Genomic DNA, 21,297 nt, shown 5'->3' on the forward strand with positions numbered 1-21,297 from the left:
ATGCTCTTTTCTCCATATGTCTTGTCTCTAGTGTCCTTTCCCATGAGTATTTCCTCAACATTTCAGTTGAAATCTGTTTGACTATCAAAGACATGCTGGCAAATGGTTCAGGACCACATGAGTCCCAAGCACCTGGACTTGGAGTTGTCAACAAAGACCTGGCACATACCCAACTCCCAACAAAACCATTTCTAATGACTTCTAGTCACACTATTCAAGGTGCAATCTACAGAAGTTTCCAGGCATGCAATGAGAGAAATATGGTAAGGTAAGAGGTGGACGTCTGGCTATATAGGCAGGACTCTGCAGATATCCATAGCTTTACAAGGTCAAAACAAATCCATTAGACCCTCCTTGATATTCCAATCCAGAGGATGGCACCATCTTTATTAATTCATAAGGTACTGTTTTAAAAATCATAATCAACAATATCAAAGCGTTTTCAGAAAATAGGAACAGGCCATCACTTAGGGTGCTTAGGTATGATCTTGCATGTCTGTTGGATTTTACTTCCTTTTCTCCATTTATGAGGGAAGTGCTGTTTTCTGTTCTGCTCATGGTGGATCTGAATGTCCAAGTTTTATAACCACTGGGTGCTTCCTATACTTGAAACATTTTTTCATCTATTTTCTCCCATAATCTGGCTTCTACTTTTAATATCAGCTAACTTGTACCTGTTAATATCACTAATAATCTACTAGTAGCCTCATCTGATGATCATCCATTTAATTATCTTCTGATGTTTGACATTTCAACATTTCATCCTTGAAACTCTATACTTTTGATTTCAATTCCTATTCTCTCTGTCCTCCCATCTTTCCAAACTTTTCTGCTTTTACAGGAAACTCTAATGTCTTAACACCCCACAAAAACACATAAAGTACTGGGGAAAATGGTGAGTATCAACTTCATGAATATGAAAAACTACTGATGGTTCAGAGCAAAAAAGTGAACACTTAAGAAAAAGGCAACTGGAATCAGATTAGAAAACTTTTTGATAATTTAATTTATTATTTCCCCAACATCCTCTTCTTGGGTCAGTAGCAGTGTTGCAGATGGCACCACAGTCCCTGTGTGGATTCTTAGTGATGGAGAACAAAAAGATGTGGCTTTCTGTTTTGACCTTTCTTTTGACTCCTCAAAGGATTTGCAAAATTTACTTCGAACAGAGAGATTCCAAGTTACTTTGCCTAACTTGGAATTTCTCTCAAGGTGGGAAAGCAGCTCTGTGGACTGTGATTGTTGAGCATGTTTAAAGACCAATGAACTACCTCCTGGTGTCTGGGGCAGAAGATATGAAATGGGGCAAACAGTAGGCACACTGAAATTTCTCTGAGGAAAGACTGGAGAGGGAGATGCTTTGGAAGCATGACTATGAAAGTATTCACCTATTATTTAGAATTTAAAAGACTGGGCAGAAAGCCTGATCAGAAAAAAAAGCCCTAATTTCTCACCTCTGACTGATAGTCAAGGCTCTGGGCAAGCAGCATGTGAAGACAGAGGTAAATAATTATTAAATGTTCAGCAGAGGATTAAAAGAAGTCCAAGTGTACACAGGCATGTGAACATGGGCACACACACACACACACACACACACACACACACACACATCCAAACAATAAAGTTTGAGAAAGTTTATTTGGATCCAGAATTTAGGAAATCTATCATTAGCTGATCATTAAGATAACAGAACAGAGACTTTAGTGATCCCATATAGCAAAAAATATAGTCTATAAAATTTAGTTTATAAAAATCATTAAGCAAACAAACAAATACAGTCTACAATAAAACAGCAGTGTATCTCAAGGAGGAGGTACATATCTGATTTCTGAAATTGTGACAATTTAATATTCACAATATTTAGTTTTCAGCAATAAGGAGGATAAATATGAATAATGCATAGAAATGAGAAAGTATGACTCTTTCACAAGAACAAATCATATAGTAGAATCTGAATTTGGGACTCTGGGCTTGTCAGAAAAAGACTTAATATAAACTGTCTTAAATGTACTCTGAGAGCTAAAGAGAGCCATGTACAAAGAATTAAAAGAAACCAGGAGGATGCAAGAATTTGTGTATAAAGGGAGTCCCAGAAGAGTAGTTGAGGGAAAGTGGCAGAACAAATGTTTTAAAAAATAATGACTGAAAAGTTCCCAAAGTTGATGAAAGGCATGAATCTATGTGTTCAGGAAGCTCAAAATATTCCAAGCAGGATAAACTTAAAGAGGTCTATTCTGAGACGTATTGTAATCAAATTGACAAGAGAGAAAGACAGAGAGGACCTTGAAAGCAGCAAAAGAGAAGTGACTTCTCACAGAAGAAGTGTATTAGTAAGATTAACAGTTGATTTCTAATGGGAAGTGTGAGACTTAGATTTAAAGTTCTAGGGGAAAAGCTCTTAACCAGCAAAACTGTATCCAGCAAAACTACCCTTCAAAAATGAAGGATATTATCTATTAACACATTAAGCCATGATACAACTTGCATGAAAAGGCAAAATATTATGAAAGTGAAGGATATTCAATACAAAGACTGTGTATTGTATGATTCCTTGTATATAAACTGCATATAATATGTAGATACATAGAGTCATACATGGAACACTTTTTCAGGGACTAGAAAAGGAAATAATGGGGAGCAACTGTTCTTATAATGTATAAATGGTTTTATGTTGACATGATGAAAATGTTTTAAAACTAGATTGAGGTGGTAGTTGTACAATACTCTGAATGCTCTAAATGATACTGAACTGTTTGTCTTAAAATGGTTAATTTTATGTTATGTGAATTTCAACTCAAATTATTTTTTAAAGAAGGAGAAATTAAGACATTCCCAGATAAACAAGTTGAAGTTTGTTTTGGTAGATATACTTTCTACATAATGCTTTGTGATCAACACAGTCAAAGGCTTTAGCATAGTCAATGAAGCAGAAGTAGATGTTTTTCTGGAATTCCCTTGATATTTCTATGATCTAATAGATGTTCGCAATTTCATCTCTGGTTCCTCTGCCTTTTCTAAATCCAGCTTGTACATCTGGAAGTTCTTGTTTCAGGTACTGTTGAAGCCTAGCTTGAAGAATTTTGAGCGTTTCCTTGCTAACATGTGAAATGAGTTTAATTGTGTGGTAGTTTGAACATTGGAGAAGGCAATGGCAACCTACTCCAATACTCTTGCCTGGAAAATCCCATGGACAGAGGAAGAGGAGCCTGGTGGGCTGCAGTCCATGGGCTCACTAGGAGTCGGACACGACTGAATGACTTCACTTTCACTTTTCTTTCTTTTTTTTTTTTTTAATTTTATTTTATTTGTAACCTTTACAATATTGTGTTAGTTTTGCCAAATATCGAAATGAATCCGCCACAGGTATACCTGTGTTCCCCACCCTGAACCCTCCTCCCTCTTCCCTCCCCATACCCTCCCTCTGGGTCGTCCCAATGCACCAGCCCCAGGAATCCAGTATCGTGCATCAAACCTGGACTGGCAACTCGTTTCATACATATTATACATGTTTCAATGCTATTCTCCCAAATCTCCCCACCCTCTCCCTCTCCCACAGAGTCCATAAGACTGATCTATACATCAGTGTCTCTTTTGCTGTCTCATACACAGGGTTATTGTTACCATCTTTCTAAATTCCATATATATGCGTTAGTATACTGTATTGGTGTTTTTCTTTCTGGCTTACTTCACTCTGTATAATAGGCTCCAGTTTCATTCATCTCATTAGAACTGATTCAAATGTATTCTTTTTAATGGCTGAGTAATACTCCATTGTGTATATGTACCACAGCTTTCTTATCCATTCATCTGCTGATGGGCATCTAGGTTGCTTCCATGTCCTGGCTATTATAAACAGTGCTGCGATGAACATTGGAGTACACGTGGCTCTTTCCCTTCTGGTTTCCTCAGTGTGTATGCCCAGCAGTGGGATTGCTGGATCATAAGGCAGTTCTATTTCCAGTTTTTTAAGGAATCTCCACACTGTTCTCCATCATGGATACTAGTTTGCATTCCCACCAACAGTGTAAGAGAGTTCCCTTTTCTCCACACCCTCTCCAGCATTTATTGCTTGTAGACTTAAGGATCGCAGCCCTTCTGACTGCTGTGAAATGATACCTCATAGTGGTTTTGATTTGCATTTCTCTGATAATGAGTGATGTTGAGCATCTTTTCATGTGTTTGTTAGCCATCTGTATGTCTTCTTTGGAGAAATGTCTATTTAGTTCTTTGGCCCTTTTTTTGATTGGGTCCTTTATTTTTCTGGAGTTGAGCTGTAGGAGTTGCTTGTATATTTTTGAGATTAGTTGTTTGTCCATTGCTTCATTTGTTATTATTTTCTCCGATTCTGAAGGCTGTCTTTTCACCTTGCTAATAGTTTCCTTTGTTGTGCAGAAGCTTTTAAGTTTAATTAGGTCACATTTGTTTATTTTTGCTTTTATTTCCAATATTCTGGGAGGTGGGTCATAGAGGATCCTGCTGTGATGTATGTTGGAGAGTGTTTTGACTATGTTCTCCTCTAGGAGTTTTATAGTTTCTGGTCTTACATTGAGATCTTTAATCCATTTTGAGTTTATTTTTGTGTATGGTGTTAGAAAGTGTTCTAGTTTCATTCTTTTACAAGTGGTTGACCAGTTTTCCCAGCACCACTTGTTAAAGAGACTGTCTTTTCTCCATTGTATATTCTTGCCTCCTTTGTCAAAGATAAGGTGTCCATATGTGTGTGGATTTATCTCTGGGCTTTCTATTTTGTTCAATTGGAAAAGAAGAACTAAAAGTCTCACTGTTTGCAGATGACATGATCCTCTACATAGAAAACCCTAAAGACTCCACCAGAAAATTACTAGAACTAATCAATGATTATAGTAAAGTTGCAGGATATAAAATCAACACAGAGAAATCCCTTGCATTCCTATACACTAATAATGAGAAAACTGAAAGAGAAATTAAGGAAACAATTCCATTCACCATTGCAATGGAAAGAATAAAATGCTTAGGAATATATCTACCTAAAGAAACTAAAGACCTATATATAGAAAACTATAATACACTGGTGAAAGAAATCGAAGAGGACACTAATAGATGGAGAAATATACCATGTTCATGGATTGGAAGAATCAATATAGTGAAAATGAGTAAACTACCCAAAGCAATTTATGGATTCAATGCAACCCCTATCAAGCTACCAACGGTGTTCTTCACAGAGCTAGAACAAATAATTTCACAATTTGTATGGAAATACAAAAAACCTCGAATAGCCAAAGCTGTCTTGAGAAAGAAGAATGGAACTGGAGGAATCAACCTATCTGACTTCAGGCTCTATTACAAAATCACTTTTCACTTTTATGCATTGGAGAAGGAAATGGCAACTCACTCCAGTGTTCTTGCCTGGAGGATCCCAGGGACGGGGGAGCCTGATGGGCTGCCATCTATGGGGTCGCACAGAGTCAGACACGACTGAAGCAACTTAGCAGCAGCAGTTTGAACATTTTTGGCATTGCCCTTCTTCGGGATCGGAATGCAAACTGACCTTTTCCAATCCTGTGGACACTGTTGAGTTTTCCAAATTTATTGGCATATTTAGTGCAGTACTTTGACAGCATCATATTTTACGATTGAATCAGATATACTGCGCTTAGTTGCTCAGTTGTGTCTGACTCTTTCTGACCCCATAGACTGTAGCCCATCAGCTTCCTCTGTCCATGGGGATTCTTCAGGCAAGAATACTGGAGTGGGTTGCCATGTCCTTCTCCAGGGGATCTTCCCAGCCCAGAGATTAAACCCTGGCCTCCCACACTGCAGGCAGATTCTTTACTGTCGGAGCCACCAGGAAAGCCCTGAATCAGATGCATATGTGTTAACTGGAGCCACTAAATTAATGTTAATAAAGGAAATTGTTGTCTAAGGCAGTGCACCAAGTGTTTACTCAGGATTCTGAAAGCTCTTGTCACTCAGATGGGATTTGCCCTTTCACTCTCGTCAAGGTTGGCTGCTGAATTTTCCCCAAATACCTCAATACCCAAGCCATTATACAACATCACTGCCTCAGTTTTACTACAGGGTGTGGATTATCATGTGTCATGTCTCTAGCCTATGTTAAGAAATATTCAAAAACCTTACAATGTTTTTCAGTTCCTTGAAGGAATTGGCTGGAGACAGTGCTTTCTTCATCACACAATGTGACTGTTTTATGAGAATTAGGAAGATCAATGTCCTTTTGAACAAGATCTTCCTGCTTGTATCAAGCAATTGTTTGTTTTAATGTTCTGGATACTGTCAATCTTGTGATTGCTCATTATAGATTGGTTATGTAACTTTTCCGTTCCCCTCTTCCCTTTTGACAGAGCCTGATTATATCTGGAAGCAGTCAGATGCCCAGCAAAGATACCATATTTTCCACATCCTTTTCAATCATAGACAGTCATGGACAATATGTTAAGGTATTGGGTGGGAATATTGAAATGCTCAGTAGCAGCCTTTTCTCTTTCTATCTGGAATTTGCATAAGACGATGAGACTCTTGGAGCTGACATATCTTGGAAAACTATACGTTACACATGCAGGAACAGAGAGGTAGAATGAACCCTGAGACATTGTTCATGTTCTTCTTTTATGAGGGAGATAAATTAACCCTTCAGTTCAGTTCAGTTCAGTCACTCAGTCGTGTCCGACTCTTTGCGACCCCATAAATCGCAGCACACCAGGCCTCCCTGTCTATCACCAACTTCCGGAATTCACCCAGACTCACATCCATCGAGTCAGTGATGCCATCTCATCCTCTGTCGTCCCCTTCTCCTCCTGCCCCCAATCCCTCCCAGCATCAGAGTCTTTTCCAATGAGTCAATTCTTCGCATGAGGTGGCCAAAGTACTGGAGCTTCAGCTTTAGCATCATTCCTTCCAAAGAAATCCCAGGGCTGATCCTCAGAATGGACTGGCTGGATCTCCTTGCTGTCCAAGGGACTCTCAAGAGTCTTCTCCAACACCACAGTTCAAAGGCATCAATTCTTCGGCGCTCAGCCTTCTTCACAGTCCAACTCTCACATCCATACATGACCTCAGGAAAAACCATAGCCTTGACCAGACGGACCTTTGTTGGCAAAGTAATGTCTCTGCTTTTGAATATGCTATCTAGGTTGGTCACAACCTTCCTTCCAAGGAGCAAGCGTCTTTTAATTTCATGGCTGCAGTCACCATCTGCAGTAAATTAACCCTTAATTCGTAGGTAAACAATTTACTTTTTTTCTTTTATGTAACATGACTATCTTTTCAGGAAAATAAGATGAAAGTTACTTGGGATAGTATATATCATTTGAGAAGAAATTATTCTTAAGAAATCCTTGCTGTTCTATGAATGAAATAAAAATATCCAAATATTTCAGATCAAAACTTGGGAAACATTTTGTGTCGTGGGACAAAAGATAAATGGGAAAACTTTATCAGACTCAGGAAGTGAATTGCAAAGTGAGTTACTTAAATTGTATAAAGAGGTGGAGACAAAGAAATGGACACTCATGGAAATCAATAGAAGGAACAAGGTTTATTTCCACAATGGATCAAGGAAAAGCAGTTCCTGGCTCAGTTGCTCTTTGTCCTGCAATCAAGGGCACTTCTTGAGATGCAGGAAAGCCATCCTGGTTAGAGCTGCTGTCCTATAAATGCTTTCAGAGCTCTCTTTATGTCTTTATTCCGCAGACTGTAGACGAAAGGGTTCAACATGGGAGTGACCACAGTGTACATCACTGAGGCTGTTGCACTTGAGTGGGAGCTGTGGGTACCAGCAGAGCCAAGGTACACTCCAAGGCTTGTACAATAAAATAAGGAAACAACCAAGAGGTGAGATGCACAGGTAGAAAATGCCTTATACTTCTCCTGAGTTGATGCTATTCTATATATGGAGGAAATTATCTTATAGTAAGAGTAAAGGATTCCAGCCAGGGGACCAATGGCCAGAAGCAGTGATGTAAAATATATCATCATGTTGTTAAGAAAGGTGTCAGAACATGCAAGTTGGATGACCTGATTGAGTTCACAGAAAAATTGGGGGATTTCTAAGTCTTCACAGAAGGTCAGATCCAAAACTATTAAACTTTGTAGCAAAGAATTCAGGACACCCATGATCCAGGACACCAGCACCAGCACTCCACAGAGCCAGGGATTCATGATGACCGTGTAGTGCAGGGGGTGACAGATGGCCACGAAGCGATCATAGGCCATCACAGTCAGGAGTAAGTCATCCAACACTGCAAAGAGTACAAAAAAATACATCTGTGTGATGCAGCCTTCATAAGTTATAACTTTGCTCTGTGTCTGGATGTTCCACAGCATCTTTGGGATGGTGGTGGAGGTGAAACAGATGTCTACAAAGGACAGGTTGGAGAGGAAGAAGTACATGGGGGTGTGGAGGTGGGAGTCTGAGTTGACAGCCAGGATGATGAGCAGGTTCCCAAATACAGAGATCAAGTACATGGAGAGGAAAAGCCCAAATATGAGGGGCTGAAGTGCTGGTGCATCTGAGAATCCCAGAAGAAAAAATTCTGAAATTCGTGTATCATTCTGTGGTTCCATGTGCTGGAGGTGACTACCAGAAAAATTTAAAAAGATTAATTTTCACATAAGCAACTTGATAATTTAGAATTAATAACCGACTTAAGAACCTAGAATTAATGCTATGTTTATATTGTAGAGCCAATATATTAATTTCTGTATTTGGTGGCTTGCCTGGTCCTCATTAAGGGGATCCTTATTCCATTTTTATAGAATTCCTTTCCCACTGTCAGCCTGATATTCAAGCATAGTGTATACTACTGTTTTTGAGAATATCTTTCATGCATTTGAGGAATATATATTGACTACAGACAATTCTTCAGGCATAGCCAGAGCATAGGGATGTTTAAAAATAAGTCTTTACAATCTAAAGACTTATGGCAGTGAGAAAATATAATCAAACAAAAATAATAACAATGCAACATGTTTAATAGCTCAGATGCAATGAAGAAAAAGAAAGCATATATAAAGGAAAGAGTGGATAGAATGTGTTATTTTTATTGGGACTTCAACCAAGACATGCAAATAAGGTAGCACTTTAACAGACACCTTAAAGAAGAACGAGAGAGAGAGAGAGAGAGAGAGAGAGAGAGAGAGAGAGAGAGAGAGAAAGTTATCTGAGGAATATGTGCCTGGCAGAAGGAACAGCCAGTGCAAAGGCCCTGGGGAAGAAGTGTGCTTCAGAAGCTCAGGGCCCAGAATGAGCCAGTGTGTGGCGGGAAAAGAATAAGCCACAGAGTGATGAGGGATGATATTAGAGGATGTTGAGGAGGGAGGAAACCTGTCTGCTGCTGCTCAGGCTTTAAGACACAGGGAGCCCATTGTCCACACTATGAATGTAAATCTTACACTTTATTAATCTCATTGTAAAGGCATCTGATGAATTGAAAATGATCACTTCCTTAGCACTTTCTTGAATGAGTTATGGTCTCTGTATTATGAGTTACTTTGGAATACACCATTCCAGGTACCCCTACTCTGAGCACTGCTCTCAGTTCACAAAGCATGCACACACACACACACACACACACACTCACACAACATTCCCAGGCCTCCTAATCAATGTTATTTCCATGTTCCTTCATTCCGTCTCACACTGTTTCACTGTTTAGGCTCCGAGTAGATACAACTCTAGCTGTCCAGATCAAATATCTTTTCTCTAGAGAATTTAGAAATGGTACCCAGAAATTCTTAAGACTCCCATGGACAAATAGACTTGGGCTCCATATTGGTATGTCCATTTTTCTGCTTTGTAATTAAATAAACATGAACAATCTGTCCATAAACATACAGAAAGAGGACTGAAAAGGACTCGAGAAAGAAAATATCTAATAAACTCAGGTGATCCCTGAGAGACTTTGAGACAGATAAAGCTTCTTTGGTTTTTGGCAGCCTAATTAACCCCATTTGATGCCAAGCAAAAATAATAATAATAAAATTGCTTAAAAGATAAAAGTGGTAATAAATATATGATGTGAAACACTTTAAAGATTGAATGCCCCAAAATAAATTTAAAAAATAACATAAACACAAAACAAAACACAAACAAAAGATGAATGCCCCTAGTGAAAACTGATCAGAGAAAATAAAATAATAATTCACAAAAGGAAATATACAAAATAAAATATGCTTTGACTGTTGTTAATATCAAACAGAAGGAGACTTGTTTTTCCTGTGACTGTCCTGTATTTGACCCGTTGTTTTCTATGTAATTGAATAGAAGATTAGGGAAGCCCCTTTCTCAGTTTTCTCATGTGGTATCTTTCCTTTGTTTTTCTTCTACTGTGGGTTTTGATCTCATCCTGATAAGTCCAGTGGGCATACTTTAATATCAGTCTTTATCCAACATGCAAAGACATGCAAGGACCTCCTAGACAATAGCCTGTAAAATTCTATACATACCATGACAATCCCATCCTTTCAATAGCTGAATAACTTTATATGATTTAAGCCTGAGCACACTGTGACAGATACATTTTTCCATTGTACTCCAACTTCTCATTATAATGCAAGATCCAAGCAAGCAGGATTTCACCTGTTTTGTTCACTTTCCTATTTTCAAACGTATGCAAATATATGTGCTGTGTTCAACTGCCCAGTCTGACTCTTTGCGACGCTATGGACTGAAGCCCACTGGGCTCTTCTGTCCATGGGATTTTTCTGGCAAGTTTACTGAAGTGGGTTGCCATTTCCTTCTCCAGGGGATCTCCCAACCCAGGGATTGAACCCGTGTCTCTCATGTCTCCTACACTGCAGACAGATTCTTTACCACTGAGCCACTGGGGAAGCCATGCAAAAATATGTGCACCTACAAATTTAAATAAATGTGAAGTTATATAAAGTAAAAAGAATGACAGAGAGGATGAACCAGGTTATACACAGTAGTTTCAAAGGAACTATATTCAACATAATTGAAAGATGCATCAAAAGCTTACTGCAATGAGACATAAAATAATTTGATGACTTCAACATGGACTGATAATTAAGCTGAAAATCACATAGACATAAAAGAATATGATATATAATATTCCTAGAAATTTTGGCACTTAGCAGGTGCTTAATTTTTATTTGTTGAATGAATCAATAAATTAGGTCTCAGTATGTAAGGGTATTTAGTATGTCAAGGTCATATTTCAATAGGTTTGAAAAGGTTGGATTGTTGACTTAAATCTGGCAGAGCAGATATCTAATTGGAAGAAAATTAAGTTGATTCCCAGCTTTGGTCCTACTGCAATGAATCAGAGGGATTATATATTCACTGTAAGAGTAAGCAATACCCTCAGGTGAACATTTAGAAAACCACACATAAAATCTACAGGAAGGCCAACTATCTTATTTTTTTCCTTTTAAACTTTGTATTTTATATTAGTGTATAGCCTATTAAAATCTTGTGAGAGTTTCAGGTGGACAACAAAGGAATTCAGCCATATGTACACAGGTATGCATTCTCTCCCAAATGTCACTCCCATTGAGGCTGCCACATAACGTTGAGCAGAGTTCCCTGGGCTATACAGTAGGCCCTTGTTGGTTATCCATTTTAAATATAGCAAGAGGGCCAACTATCTTAACTAAGGAAAGAAACTCAGAAGTAAGAAGATAAGATACATTTAACTAAATACAATGTAAAACATTTTAATAGCCAAATCACTGTTCAAAAGTCAGTTGAGAAACTGTAATTAAAAAATAAATCATTTGAAAAGTTGACAGTGTTAGAATAATAGGCATAAGGCATATGGGCATAAAATAATATAGGCAAGTCAAAATGGTGATCAAATATATGAGTCTTTGATCAAAGTCAGGAATAGTTGGAAAACAATAAATACCTCTTTCACAAAAAAAATGTTAAAGAGCTGTCACATTGATTGGGATTGGGACTTTTAAACAGGTAGTAAAGGAGTTCACTAATGCTTCTGACAAATGTAAAATGTTCCAAGTTTGGGGAAGCAGGCTGAAGAAAGGTATAGCTATTAATAGTACAGAAGTTCTTTAACTGGGGGTTTCTCAGTCTCAGCACTATTGACCTTCTAGGGCAGGTTGGTCTCTGTGGTGGGGTCTGTCCTGTGCCTTGTAGGATGTCTAGAGCTTCCCTGGTTTCCATCCACTCCTTTTCTGTGTGACAGACAGACATTTTCCCACACATTGCTCAATGTCTCCTGGGAGAAAAATCACTCCTGGTTAGAACTACAATTTGAACTTCACAATCTCACAGTATTTTTATAGCCTTGTTATAACAGCAGCAGAATAACAAAGAATATGAAGGATCTTCAAAATTATGAGCAGCAGAGTCCCATCATACCATTTTTTTTTAAACAATGAGAGGATTTTATATAGTTTGTGGTTCTACTTATCTACTGATAACACAAAACAATGGTTCTCAAAGAGTCTCTGAGAACTTTACAAAGGAGTTCTGTGACATCAAAACTGTTTTCATAGCAATACTAAGACTGTTTTCACTCTGGTTCCATCATGAGGGTCCAACAGAGGGTTCTACAGGCACATGACATGTGGCATCCCAATAGCTGAATGTAGAAGCAGACATGAGATCTAGTTGCCTTTTCCTCCCACCCAGGGATATTTTAAAATTTATTTTTAATTGAAGGGTAATTGCTTTACAATGTCATGTTGGTTTCTGCCACCATTGTGGCATATTACACAGCCACTGAAAGAATGAAATAAACAAAAGGAGTATCTACGATGTACATAGGATTCTATTCATGCATTTTTAGAAAAGCATATGAATAGGCATGTGTGCATGATATAGAAACAAATTTTAAGTGAAAGTAATAACCCTCAGCAGTAAAGAATCTGCCTGTCATTCAGGAGAACTGAGGGAGATACAGGTTAAATCCCTGGGTCAGAAAGATCCCCTGGAGGAGGGCATGGCATTCCACTCCAGTATTCTTGCCTGGAGAAACCTATGGACAGAGGAGCATTGCAGGCTACAGTCCATGGGGTTGCAAAGAGTCAGACATGACTTAGCAATGACAGAATCACAACTTATGAAAAAACTGTCAGTAAGAATGAATTAGGTTAAATATAGTGGTTTCAAAACAACTGTTTATAACAAAATTTAATGAAAATCTACATCTAACATATAAAAATATAAAACAGTAATAATTTAATAACATCAGTATAGGTCACTAATCGAAGACTAAATTATCAGAGACTTGGACATAAAATAATATAACAAAACCTTTTGAAGTGGGAGGTAGTATCTGTGTTATAATTTCATCTTATCTAAAGCTTTATGAGTTTAAACATGTTTATTGAGATATAGGTTGTTTCTAGTCTTATGGTAAAAAAAATAGGTCTTTTTTTTGTTGAATATCTTCAAATGCCTAAGGGGATGTGAGTTTTAGAAATACATCTAATCCCAAAATGCCAAACAGAACAGTAAGGAATAAAGGAATGTGAAAAATAGTCAGCAATATATATAAAGAGTGATTTATTATCCTTAAGGGATGCAGGAGAACTTTCACTTTTCATTGTCATTTTCATTTAAAACAAAGATTCACAAGTGAAAATTACTGGAATGAAAGCCATTTTAGTAAAAAAAAAAAGAAAAAAGCAATAGAGAGAAACAATAAAGCTAATAGGCTCAACTCCACAATTTATAAATTATCATACATTCACTACATGTATGTCTACACATACATAAAAGAACTAAGTGTCATTGTCTGCTGCTGCTGCTAAGTTGCTTCAGTCGTGTCCGACTCCGTGGGACCCCATAGACGGCAGCCCACCAGACTCCCCCGTCCCTGGGATTCTCCAGGCAAGAACACTGGAGTGGGTTGCCATTTCCTTCTCCAATGCATGAAAGTGAAAAGTGAAAGTGAAGTCGCTCAGTCTTGTCTGACTCTTAGAGACCTCATGGACTGCAGCCTATCAGGTTCTTCCATCCATGGGATTTTCCAGGCAAGAGTACTGGAGTGGGGTGCCATTGCCTTCTCTGAGTGTCATTGTCTAGTTGGTAACAAAAATAGCAATTTCTCTTTTGAAAGAAAGCAGTCAAAATGAGGAATAAAAATGCTCTGACCCACTTTGTTAAAACAAAGGACTCAGACTATTTGCAATAGAGAATGTAAGTGGTTAACTAACCCATGAAAATATATTATCTCATAGGGAATGAAATAATTATAAAGTAATGTTTATTTGCATATAATTTTTAACCTATTAATTTTTTTTTTCTATGTGAATACCCAGAATGAGGGAAGATACTGTGAAATGTATGTCTCATTTACGGCTACTGCAAGTATGTATTTGCAAACTTTCCCTGGTCTGGATCTTTCTCATCAATGTGGAAACAAAGTCAATTATGCTCCATTTTAAAAATAAAAGAAATGCCATCATTTCACTGTGTATCTTGCCAGATCAATATTTTACTATTCAATATATTACTATTTACTATTTACCCCTTATTAAAAAGATCCTTGGGCTTATACTCTACTATCATTTAAGTATCACAAATGACAATTGCTTTGCTGAGATCAAGTTCCCTTCTCCTTTGGCATTATAAATAAATACATTAATTTATTAAGCAAGCTAGCAAATAGCTACAGTGATCTTTGGGCTCAGAATTAGGCTGCAATGGCCCTTGGGTGACCTCAGGTCACTTTCTAGGCTTCTATTCTCTTTGATCTTTTCCTGCAGTATCTACTGAAATCTCAGGCTCACCTTGATGGGAACTCTGAGAAGAAGATCACTGGGTCAGATGGGGCGCTGACCTGACGTCAGGGCCGCGGCCGGGACAGTTGGCTCGGCGGCGGCGGAGCGGCAGGAGCGGCGGCGCGAGCGGGGCCGCGCGGCGGGGCGCGCAAAAAAAAAAAAAAAAAAAAGAAGATCACTGGGTGGAAGTCTAAATTCCTCTCTGGATGACTGATGATGGAGACTGAAGCTCTATATCCAGACAAAGCAGCAGGAAGGGGGCAAGCCCTGGTCTCCAAGGAAGATTTAAGAGTCTAAACAACTGTGTTCTGTGCAGACTAAGGTTGCACATGCCCAAGGACTGCTGCTCCCTTTATCTGCTCATTAAGAATGTTTCCTTTTTGTTACTCTAGACTGGAAGAACATGATTTCCCTCTGGGACACTGCTCTGACAAAAAGGAAAGTTTCCAGCTGATTTCCTGCTCCTAGGAGACTATGTAGATAAGCCAGGTAATTCAGGTCTTGTTACTCCTCCTACATTAACACTCCTGTCTTCAAGAGCTTCTAGCACTTCATCACAATACTGATTTCGAATTTTCTCAAAAGTCTAATACTGAAGAATTTGCCTTAACTAACACTTTGGATCCTCAAAGCATTGACTTGTGGGGTCAAATCAGTATCTCAAGACAATAATTATTCTCCTCCTAAGAAAAGAGGGTAATACTGTGTCTTTAAATAAAAAACAAAACAAACTGGGGCACCAAATTCATTGGCTTCAGGATAATATTTTAAAAAACAATTAAGAATTTCAAACTTATGCCACAAGTTCACAGATATCATTAGTTCTTATTATAAAATACTTAGTAGTTACAGTAGGAGGTACACTTAGATTCTAAGCACCGTAACCTAGTTTAGCATAACAAAGAGATTCGACTTATTTTTTTAATGAAATTTCAATCTATGAAGTAATACTTTTATAAACTCTATTTTCCATTGTAGAAATGTATCTTCAGATCAGATCAGATCAGTCGCTCAGTTGTGTCCAGCTCTTTGTGACCCCATGAATCGCAGCATGCCAGGCCTCCCTGTCCATCACCAACTCCCGGAGTTCACTCAGACTCATGTCCATTGAGTCGGTGATGCCATCCAGCCATCTCATCCTCTGTCATCCCCTTCTCCTCCTGCCCCCAATCCCTCCCAGCATCAGAGTTTTTTCCCATGAGTCAACTCTTTGCATGAGGTGGCCAAAGTACTGGAGTTTCAGCTTTAGCATCATTCCTTCCAAAGAAATCCCAGGGCTGATCTCCTTCAGAATGGACTGGTTGGATCTCCTTGCAGTCCAAGGGACTCTCAAGAGTCTTCTCCAACACCACAGTTCAAATGTATCTTAGAGGGATTTAATATTCTGTCCAGTATAAACCAAGTAAGGAGTGGAGTCTTGATTGAAAATGCCATCAGGATGCTTCTAACTCTCAAACTCTGAGGCACTGGTCATCAACCAGAAATGATTTGTCCTCTGGGGATATTGGCAATGTCTGAATTGTTTTTCAGTGGCTCAGTCATGTCTGACTGTCTGCAACACCATGGACTGCAGCATTCCAGGCTTCCCTGCCCTTCACTATCTCCTGGAACTTGCTCAAACTCATGTCCATTGAGTCGATAATGCCACCCAACCATCTCATCCTCTGTCATCCCCTTCTCCTCTTGCCCTCAATCTTTCCCAACATCAGGATCTTTTTCAATGAGTCAGTTCTTCACATCAGGTGGCCACAATATTGGAGGTTCAGCACCAGTCCTTCCAGTGAATATTCAGGGTTGATTTCCTTTAGGGTTGACTGGTTTGATCTCCAGTGGCTCTAAAATAACTGTAGGAAACAAAGTATATAGAAGAATATTAAACTAATTTATATAAATATTAAATGTTTGTCATTAAGTGACCGTGATATAAGTGATTAATTCACGATTATGTTGCCAAAGCCTTGGGAATAAATGAACGTAACAAGAGCCTTCTGAAAGAGGATATAATGTATCTAAAAGTTATAATTTTATCTTATATAAAGATATATGGATTTAAAGATGTTTTGGAAGATAATCTTCAATCAAGTGTAAAAGAGAATGCCTTGCAGCTGATGGACAAAGGTGACACAAGTTTCAGAAACAGATCTATTCATAAAGAACAAAAGAAAGAAAGAAGAGTAAGCGAGATTTGAAATCTAGTTGTACGTAGGCATAAAGGGTGATATATTAGAACAAAGCATGCAGAAGAACCTCCACTTTGTATTTTGTTTGAAGTACAGATTCTCAAGTGAATAACAATAAAGTGACAGCTCTTTTCTTTCTGTCAAAAAAGGGGAAACACATTATGAATGACTAGATAGAAGTAACCACACAAAATGTATACATTTTTACTTTCTCCCTAGTAAATTTATATGTATATAAATGAACACATGGAAAACAGCTAGCTGGTGAAAACAAAATCTCCAATTTGTTTGAATAAGTACAAATAAAAAGGGAATAGAAACACTGAGCCCTCAAAAAGTAAAGAACTCCCACAGATAATTATGATACAGATGGTATATGTCTAACAAACCTGAAGACACATTCAGCTTCATAAGTGAATTGCAAAGTAAAACTTGTTAACACATCTCTTTTCACATATAATTTTATTTCATGTGAATACACATTCTAGATGATACCATGAGAGGTATATCTCATAAATTTCTTTTCAAGAAAATATTTTCAAGCATTCTTTGCTCTGGATTTTTTTCATTAGTATAAAAAGTCAAATAAGCCCCATTTTAAAAAGAAGTGTCTTCACTTCATTGTGTATCTATCTTCAGCTAATGCCCTGTTCCTCTACTTCAGTTAATTCCAAAGATCCAGGATCAGATGGTAGTTGTATGTTTAATTTTTTCAGGAACTTCATACTATTTCACATAGTGGCTGTGACAATTTACATCCTCATCAATAGTGCACAAGGGTTCACTTTTCCACACATCTTCAGCCACATTATTTATCTCATCTTTTCTGTAATAGCAACTCTAAATGATGTAAGACAATATTTCTTTGTGATTTAGATGTTGACTTCCCTAATGGTTAGACATGTTGAACATCTTTTCATGTACTTGTTGGCTGTTTGTATGTCTTTTTTTAAAGAATAAATTTCTATCAAGTTTTTTGCCTGTTTTCTAATTGGATTATTTGAGTTTTGCTATTGAGTTGTAGGAGTTCCTTATATATTTAGAACATATTTAGATATAGGGTTTGAAATATTTTCTTTCATTCCATCAGTTTCCTCCAACACTTTGGCCACCTGATGAGAAGAGCTGACTCATCAGAAAAAACCCGATGCTGGGAAAGATTGAGGCAAGGGGAGAAGGGGATGACAGAGGACGAGATGGTTGGATGGTATCACCAGTTCAGTGGACATGAGTTTGAGCAAGCTCTGGGAGATGGTGAAGGACAGGGAATCCTGGCGTGCTACAGTCCATGGGGTCGCAAAGAGTCAGACACGACTGAGTGACTGAATAACAACAACAATCAGTTGCCTCCTCATTTTGTTGACTATTTTACTGCAAAGATTTTTAGTTTAGTATTTTCCCATTTTAAAATTTTTATTTTGGTTCCTTGTATTTTTGGTGTCACGTCCAAAGAAATCATTGACAATACCAATGTCAGGGAGGTGTTCCTTGTACTTTATTCTAGGAATTTTACAATTTTAGTTTTTATGTTTAAGTTTTTAATCCATTTCAAGTTAAATTTTTATTTGTGCAGGATAGGGATCCATTTTGTTCTCTTTATTATTCAGTTTTATTAGCACATTTTTTGAAGACACTGTTCTTTCTTAATTGAATTTTCTGGGCTCTGTTAAATAATAGTAGATGGCGTATAAAAGGGTTTATTTTCAGGCTCTCAATTCTATTCAGTTATGGCCATTTTTATGCTAGTAGTATACAGGTTTATTTTTATTTATTTATTTTTTTAAATTTTATTTTATTTTTAAACTTTACATAATTGTATTAGTTTTGCCATTACTATAGTTTTATAATGAAATTTGAAATCATGAAGTATGATGCCTCCAACTTTCTTCTTTTATGAGATTGTTTTGGCTATTTGGGATCTTTTATGATTCCATAAAAGCTTTAGGATTTTAAAATATATTTCTTCAGTTAATGCCATTAGAATTTTGTTAGTGATTTCATAGAAACTTTAGATGGATTTGAGAAGTAAGGACAGTCTGAAAATACTAAATCTTTGGATCCACAAATAAAGAAAATCTTTCAATTTATTTGTGTCTTGGTTCAATTTCTCTCATCAGTATCTCATAGTTTTGTGTGTCTTTCACTTCCTTGGTTAAGTTTACTCTTAGGCATTTGTAATTTTGATGCTATTATAATGTTGTTTTAACTTCTTTTTTGATGGCTTACTATTAGTGTATAAAGGAACATTTTTGTATTGATTTTATATTAATGTATATTGATGTGGTATACTGAAACAGCTATTTTGTCTATTGTTTCTAACAACTTTTGGTGAAGTCTTTAGGGATTTATATTCAAACAGAGACAATTTTCTTCCTTTTGATTTGAGATGATTTTTATTTCTTTTTCGTGTCTAACTGATTTAGGTAAAACTTTTAGTGCTATGTTGAATTGCAAACGTGAGAGTGACACCCTTGTCTTGTCCCTTATCATAGAGAGAAAACTTTGAAACTGTCGCTGTTGAGTATGATAACTGTGACTTGTCACATCATTTTGAGGAATGATCCATCTGTTCTAAATTTGTTGAGACTGTATCATAAAAGGAAGTTGAATACAAAGTTGAATTTTTATTTACTTTATCTTTAGTTCTATCAGTGTTGTGTGTGTATCATGTTTATTTCTTTGCACATAGGGAACCACCCTTATATTCTAGAAATAAATCTCACTTGATCACGATGTATATTTCTCTCTTATTGATAGTTTATGCATCTATGTTAATTAGGAGTATCAGTTTGTCATTTTCTTTTCTTGTACGGTCTTTTCTGGTTTTGACAGCAAGGTAAGAGTGTCCTCGGAAAATGAATTTGGGAGTGTTCCCACCTCTTAAATCATTTGGTGGACTTTGAGAAAAATTTTTAATTCTTTAAATTTTGGTAGGATTCACAGTAAAATCATAAGTTCGTTGCTTTTGTCTGCTTTTTGTGCTGCTATTTTTGGGAAGTTCATGGTTACTGATTTATTTGCCTTATGCTTTATTTGTTGGTTCAGACTTTTTATTTCTTCACAGTTTTGTCTTGGCAGTCAAAGCCCTTCAGCAATCAGCCTGTCAAGTGTATTCTGACAGTATTCACAGATGGAGGTGCTCAAGGCAAGGAGTAGAGTGTATTTTAATTGGAGGCTAAGAACTTTACAATACTGTTGTGTTTTGCCACATATGAATCAGCCATGGGTGTACATGTGTTCCCCATTCAGACCCTGCCTCCCACCTCCCTCCCCATCCCATCTCTCAGTATCATCCCAGTGCACCAGCCCTGAGCACCTTGCCTCATGCATTGAACCTGGACTGGTGATCTATTTTACATATGATAATATACATGTTTAAGTGCTATTCTCTCAAATCATCTCACCCTCACCTTCTCCCACAGAGTCCAACAGTCTGTTCTTTACATCTGTGTCTCTTTTGCTGTCTCACATATAGGGTCATCATTACCATCTTCTAAATTCCATATATATGCATTAACATATTGTATTGGTGTTTTTCTTTCTGACTAACTTCACTCTGTATAATAGGCTCCAGTTTCATCCACCTCATTAGAATTGATACAAATGCATTCTTTTTAATAGCTGAGTAATATTCTATTGTGTATATGTATCATAACTTTCTTATCCATTTGTCTACATGGACATGTAGGTTGCTTCCATGTCATGGCTATTGTAAACAGTGCTACAGTGAACATTGGGATACATGTGTCTCTTTCAATTCTGATTTCCTCAGTGTGTAGGCCCAGCAGTGGGATTGCTGGGTCATATGGCAGTTCTATTTCCAGTTATTTAAGGAATCTCCACAATGTTCTCCATAGTGGTTGTACCTGTTTGCATTCCCACCAACAGTGTAAGTGGGTTCCTTTTTTTCCGCAACCTCTACAGCATTTATTGTTTGTAGACTTTTGGATAGCAACCATTCTGACTGGTGTAAAATGGTACCTCATTGTGGTTTTGATTTGTATTTCTCTGATAATGAGTGGTGTTGAGCATCTTTTCATGTGTTTGTTAGCCATCTGTATATCTTCTTTGGAGAAATGTGTGTTTAGTTCTTTGGCCCATTTTTTGATTGGGTCACTTAGTTTTCTGGAATTGAGCTGCAGGAGCTGCTTCTATATTTTTGAGATTAGCTGTTTGTCAGTTGCTTCATTTGCTATTATTTTCTCCCATTCTGAAGGCTGTCTTTTCACCTTGTTTATAGTTTCCTTTGTTGTGCAAAAGCTTTTACATTTAATTAGGTCCCATTTGTTTATTTTTGCTTTTATTTCCATTAATCTGTGTGGTGGTTGATAGAGGATCCTCCTGTGATTTATGTTACAGAGAGTGTTTTACCTATGTTTTCCTCTAGGAGTTGTACGGTTTCTGGTCTTAC

The 21,297-nt window shown here is 37.5% G+C and overlaps 1 protein-coding gene across 1 annotated transcript; it reads right to left on the minus strand.

Annotated features, from left to right (window-relative positions):
• Window positions 1-7,632: 7,632 nt before the first annotated feature.
• Window positions 7,633-8,562, minus strand: OR7A93 (olfactory receptor family 7 subfamily A member 93). Its single transcript, NM_001389754.1, has one exon. The coding sequence runs from the start codon at window positions 8,560-8,562 to the stop codon at window positions 7,633-7,635; it is 930 nt and encodes a 309-aa protein (NP_001376683.1).
• Window positions 8,563-21,297: the final 12,735 nt, after the last annotated feature.

Source organism: Bos taurus, chromosome 7 (genome assembly GCF_002263795.3).
Source record: "Bos taurus isolate L1 Dominette 01449 registration number 42190680 breed Hereford chromosome 7, ARS-UCD2.0, whole genome shotgun sequence".
Classification (NCBI taxonomy): Eukaryota; Metazoa; Chordata; class Mammalia; order Artiodactyla; family Bovidae; genus Bos; species Bos taurus.